This window comes from Sorghum bicolor, chromosome 9, assembly GCF_000003195.3.
Source record: "Sorghum bicolor cultivar BTx623 chromosome 9, Sorghum_bicolor_NCBIv3, whole genome shotgun sequence".
NCBI classification, from domain to species: Eukaryota; Viridiplantae; Streptophyta; class Magnoliopsida; order Poales; family Poaceae; genus Sorghum; species Sorghum bicolor.
The window spans coordinates 14,508,483-14,514,543 of record NC_012878.2 but is presented as its reverse complement, the minus strand read 5'-3'; the positions used below and the strand labels follow the sequence as shown (position 1 = coordinate 14,514,543).

General features: G+C 45.9%; 1 protein-coding gene across 1 annotated transcript; it reads right to left on the bottom strand.

Annotated features, from left to right (window-relative positions):
• On the bottom strand, positions 5,111-5,482 carry LOC110430405 (glycine-rich cell wall structural protein 1.0-like). Its single transcript, XM_021448072.1, has one exon. The coding sequence runs from the start codon at positions 5,480-5,482 to the stop codon at positions 5,111-5,113; it is 372 nt and encodes a 123-aa protein (XP_021303747.1).

Here is a 6,061-nt window from a genome sequence, read left to right as displayed (position 1 = left end):
GGGGGAGGCGCTGCCCTTTTTCTTTTCTTCTTTTTTTTTATTTTCAGAAACAATTTGCTTCTCCTATTTAATTCTTTCTCCAACAAAATAAATACAAGCACCAGCAAACAAATCAAACAAAAATAAATGCAGCGGCATGAATGCGTACGAACAAGTTTTCTACCTTATATTTAATTTTATTTAATTTTGTAAATTATTTAATATTTCCCAAAAATTCAAATTGAGCCAAAATTAAATCAAATTTGAACTAAATTTGAATTTCAAAAATTTGGAGTGTTATAGGAGGTCCATAAACTCATTGAGCAGCCACTGGTTTAGTGCCATCGATGGAAGCATGTCTTCCCTGAGAAGTTTGCGCTTCATCATCCCCTGTACAAGGCAGCAGTTAATTTATGAATTGGAGATCATGTACACTAAGAACATGAGAACTGGAGTGCATCTATTTTACAGGTCACAGACCCTCATGGTTATCTAGAAAGAGGACAAGTTAGTATTCGGCACCAACTGATTTTCATCAGATAACGATATTGACATATTTTCTCGGTCAGTTCAACAGACACAACTGAGCCTCACATAACAATGGTACAAACTAACAATCTATAAAATGCAGAAAGGTTCAGCAAACACTAAGATGCAGCAAAGTTCAGAATTGTCATCTCAGGTTGTAAGTGAGAATTAAAGACCAGATGTCAAATAGTTACCAGCATGATTGACCTATGACTCATTTGGAGATGCAACTAAAGAAAAAGAAGTCAACGAGTCTTGTGAAATGAAATTCGTGTAATAGAGATCCCATATGTACATTAGACCCTTCTTACGACAACAAGCAATTCTCAGCCGTCGTCAAAGTCTATAAAATATATTATAGAAATTTAGATAAGAAAATATTACTTGCCTGCAGTATCTTCACAGAATCACAGGCACCAGCCCAGAAAATTGTATTGGATGCCAATACACCTTTTTGCATATATGTGATCCAACCAAAGAGTCTATGTTCCTCTTGTAGACCTTATCTCAGTTTATTTTATTGAAAAGGCATCACAAACACCGATCACATAACCTGCAGTTTGCGTCGAGGCAGATCAAAGAGCCTGAAAGCCTGGAACAATAGATCTAGTGCATTCTGCACTCAAAGAGGCTGACCTGGCCTGTGGACGTGGTCGTGGATGGGACGACAGAGGCGGTTCGTTGCTCGTGCCATAGGGCCGCGCGGGAGGAGGGCGTGAGTGGTGCGGCGGAGTTGTACGGTGGGGAGGGGGCGTCGAACTGCCAGCACCACCCCAATACTCAACGCCGGCACCGAGGGAAGTGAGGTCGTCAGGGCGGCGGCGGCATGGTGCTTAGCGCTGCCAGTTGGGAGGGGGTCGCGTGCGTCTCCGCTGGCCGAGGGAGAGGGCCGCGCGCGACGCCGCTATCATGAATCGCAAGGTGCGAAGACTGGTGTGGCTAGGGTTTGAGCGAGGCAAAGGCGAGGCGCTGGGCACGCGGCTCGTGTGCGAGGTCGCCTCTCATGTGCGGTCCGTGGAAGAGGAGGATTCTGTTCGAAATAAAAGCAATTTAGTGATGCATAAATTAATTCCGACAACAAGGCATGTATCACACATATATGAATCGAAACTAGCACTACGGTTTGAACCAAGTTCACAGAATCTAGTGCTAGCAACAGAAATGATATGAAACCAAATAACACGGAAAGGATAGACATCGTTACAGTGGGGTTGTCGGCGCGAAGGAGGAAGAAGAAGAAGACCGTCGATGGAGATCGGCGAACACCGGGCGTAGTGGGAAGAAGACGTCCAGCGAGCAGTCGCGACGGCGCTTCCCAAAAACCTGATACGCCCCCTACCCCGTGTAGGGACGCTTGGAGACGTAGGCTTCGGAGCCTGTTCTCTCGACAGCGATGGCACGTCGGCGACGGGATGGGGAAGACGGCGGCAGCGTAGTAGTGTGGCGAGGAAGAGATGAATCTCTCGTGTAAAGGACGACGTCTCGCCCCATATTTATACACGCGTCGCACGCAGCAAATAGGCAAGCAATCAATCACCGTATTATGGAAACTTTACCTACCGTTTACGCACTTGCCATAATACAAAAATAATTGCTTACCAAATAGGCCAGCGCAATCTCCTCCATGCATGCAAAACTTCCAAGTAGCAAAAGGAAGCCGCGCACCTGCAAGGGTTGAAGCGGGAAATCGCCGCCCGGCGAGCGAGCGTGCGCGCGTGTGGTTCTTCCTTTTCCTTTCCCCAATTGCTCCAACAAGATGGAGATAGCTCAACTTTTTAAGTTGGCCTCACTCCACTTGAAGTAGCAAGGTGGGACTAAAGTACCCCACCTTTCCATATATACATGCATGTATGAGTGGGCCTTTGGGATTTATTTGGAATTGTTTGGCCCAAGGCCCAAAACATCTAACAATCCCCCACCACAGTGAAGCCTTGATTGGTACTAGGCTGCCATAGCCAACCCCGCGAGTGGAGCGTATAAGTCATACTCCTAACTCACTTCATGAGCCTATTAAAGAATACCCAATTCTTATAAAGAATAGGTGTGTTCTTACAAGAATACTCTGTAGTACAGTATCTTGCTATAAAGCCTCAGAACACATTAAGACAAAGTCAACCTGCCTTACAGAAATGAGAGTACTGCATCTCCAACGGAGTGGCCCACTCTTCAAAAAGATGGAGATAGCTCAACTTTTTAAGTTGGCCTCACTCCACTTGAAATAGCAAGGTGGGACTAAAGTCCCCCACATTTCCATATATATATACATGCATGTATGAGTGGACCTTTGGAATTTATTTGGAATTGTCTGGCCCAAGGCCCAAAACATCTAACAGATTCGGAGTGACTCGAAGGGCCCACTTGTCGGCGCGCTGTAAAAATCACCAGGGAACCTTCGCAGGCGAGTGCACGAAGGAGCCGGGCGACGTGATGTCGTAGGGATGGTTTCGCGTCGCCTGTGCACGGAATAGATCGCAATGTTTTAGTTGTAGAGATTGGGGGTGCCATAGCCCCTGCTAGCACCCCCTGGCTACGCCACTACATCTCAGGAATCCTCACCGTACCCTCAATATAATGTGTTCCATCTTCATGCTTCTGTCCTCATCTTGAAGAGGTGAAGGAACATCTTCAGTCTGAGACTTTGCAGCAGTTGTTGTCATGATGTTCCTCTCCGTGCCAGTATCACTGCTATTGTCATGTTACTCCTCTTCGCCATCGATCGTTGAGTTGCATTGCCTCCTCTCCTCGGCTTCCATCTCCGACTCTCCAATGGGTAGTGGCGGAAAAGCAGTCGTACGTTGTGACTCATCGAGCAACAGGCTAACGTTTCAAGGTAGGGACCATCGAAGTCGAACCGACCAGGATTGTCTGATGGTGGGAGATGATAATGCAGAGCTGCAGGCAGCTCCATCTGATGGTTTGGTTCAGCTTAAGGCTAGTCTCAATGCATGTTTCATGAGAGTATTATACACATTACATAGGATGTCACATAAACAAAATTGCTGATTTGACAGGGACATTAGATGAAGAAGTTTCATCAGATGAGAGAGGAGTTTTATCCCTTGAAACTCATATAGCTCGGTTACTTAGTTTATAGTCTTGGTAGCTGTGTCATGAAACTATGCATTGAGACTGGCCTAACAGACAAAGTATGGCATTTACACTACAAGATAAAACAGTAGTTAAAAATTTTGTAACGTATGGAAATAAATAATGGGCTCCTTATCCTCATGAGAAAATTTACTAAAAGAAGTTGAAAATTGTGAAACATAAAATGGGACTTGAGAGGTGAAAAATTTGCTAAATAGTATATGAGCACGCAGACATAAAAAACGCAAAACATAGTTTGCGACTTGAGAGAGCCAGTACACAATTTACACGCAAAAATAACATTAGCACCTCAAGGCATACATTCAAATATTGCATCAACCTAAATTATTTTCCAAACAAGTTAACCTTAGTCCAAGCATAATTATTGCATATAGCTTCAAAATTGACATCTCCGGAATGACAAACAATGCTAGAATAAACAGGAGCACAGAAAACAGCATCACAAATCAGAGAGAATTCCAAATTTCCAAGGCATAACAAAGAGCATGTTCCAACCCAATCAATGACCAGTACAGTTACCCTATGTTCTGTTTCAAAACTACAAATCAAATTTGATAAAGTCTTTCGTTGAGTTTATTATATGCTGATCAGTTATAAGAAAACTCTGATTTTTAATAGTTCATTATCACATCATCCTATTAATGTCCATCAACTAACTATATAAGTTTGATATTTACTTAAAAAAGCCATCATATTCGCAGTAGTTCAAATCCAAGCAAAAAATCTGGGAAGCATATCATGCATAACTAGTTGAATTCTAGCCAGCAAGACAACATCCGGTTGGCATTCAAAGCAGTAGGAGTTTCACTAAAAGAGATGTCTGGGTTTCTAAATATAGTACGTGACGCCGTACACGAAACTTCCTCAAAATTTTACCACAAGCTATACATGTGATATCATGAGACTTCACCAAGTTTGGCGATTTTATGAACTCGTTTGAATTTTCTATAATTTGAAATATGTTCGCCACCATCATCAAAGTCACGTTTTGCGAAAGAAACGTGCGAGTGCTAGGGTATTTGCGTGCACACGGCCTCGAATTAGGGTTAGTATCATGAATATCAACATTTCATGCCAAAAAACGCGTTATTTCATGCACTCGCAGTTTAAACCTATATTTTTCAAGAAATTTAATGAAATGAACAAAAAACCATAAAATATAGCAAATAATGATAAAATTACACCAAACTTGAATATATTGTATAACTCAAACTAGGGAGCATAAAGAAAAAAATTAGTGGCTAAAAAACAAAAAAAATAAGTTTGCCGAGAGCCCTTGAACCTGGCTCTCGGCAAAGATCTTATTTTGCCGAGAGCCTACCTTTGCTCTCGGCAAAGTAATTGCGAAATTAAAAAATAGTGCTTTGCCGAGAGCCCTCGATCTAGCTCTCAGCAAAGCCAGCCCGTTACTTACCTGCTGGCCCGCAGGGCGCCGCGACACACACACCCATTGCCCACCCCCGCACCGCAGCACACCGCCGCGCCACCGCCGCCGTCACCTCCCCCGGCACCGGTGCCCCGTCCCCGCCCGCGACCTGCCCCGCCCCGCGTTCCCCCGGCCCCGGCGCCCTGTCTCCACCCGCGACCTGCCCCGCGCCCCGCCGTCCCCCGGCACCGGCGCCCCGTCCCCGCCCGTGACCTGCCCCGCGCCGTGTCGTCCCCCGGCCCCGGCGCCCCGGCCTCTCCCGCGACTGGCTACCGCCCGCCGCCGGCCGCCCCCGCCCGCGCGCCTGGCCCCCTCCCTCCCCTGGCCACCGTCGGAATTGGCCGGCCCCGCCGGCCCGGCCAGCGCCCTCCCCCGACACCGGAGCGCCGCCCGCGTCCACGGCACCCTCCCCTTCTCACCACCAGGGCATCTGCTGTTCATAAGGTTAGATTAACCACTTCTTCTCCCCCCATTTTCTGTCTTAATTAATTACTTCTGTTAGTAGTTAGTAGTCACTTGATATATTTTGTGTTACTAGTTAGTAGTCACTTAATTATATATAGCACTTTGAGTTCCCGACGGTAGTAGTTACTAGTAGTTAGTAGTCACTTGATATATATTTGGTGTTAGTGTGGTGGTGATGGTGGATGGTGTCGGCCTTCGTGCCGTTTCTTTTTATATGAGTTGTGGTTATCGGCCATCGCACCGTTGCTTTTGCAGGATTTGGTCACCTCCCCGCGCAGGGGAGGTGCTGCCGAAAATTTAACCTAATCGTATTGTTTCATTTTGCAGAGAGGTGTGCATAGGAGCGGAGCCGGAGTGTCTCTGCTACACCGTCACACTAGGTATAATCTCTGTTCCTGAATTCTTTTTTAGGGTTTAGGGTTTCTTGTCGTACATCACGTGACTCAGTTAGGCGTCTCCCGTCCGAAATAGGTATGGTTGGAGGTATGCAGATTACTGCATATCTCTGACCATATCAGTTTTGGATTGTCCACGTTCTTTGGACAACCCGCGTAT

Coding starts and splice junctions, on each gene's coding strand:
- LOC110430405 (XM_021448072.1), bottom strand. CDS start 5,482: ATGAACAGCAGATGCCCTGGTGGTGAGAAGGGGAGGGTGCCGTGGACG.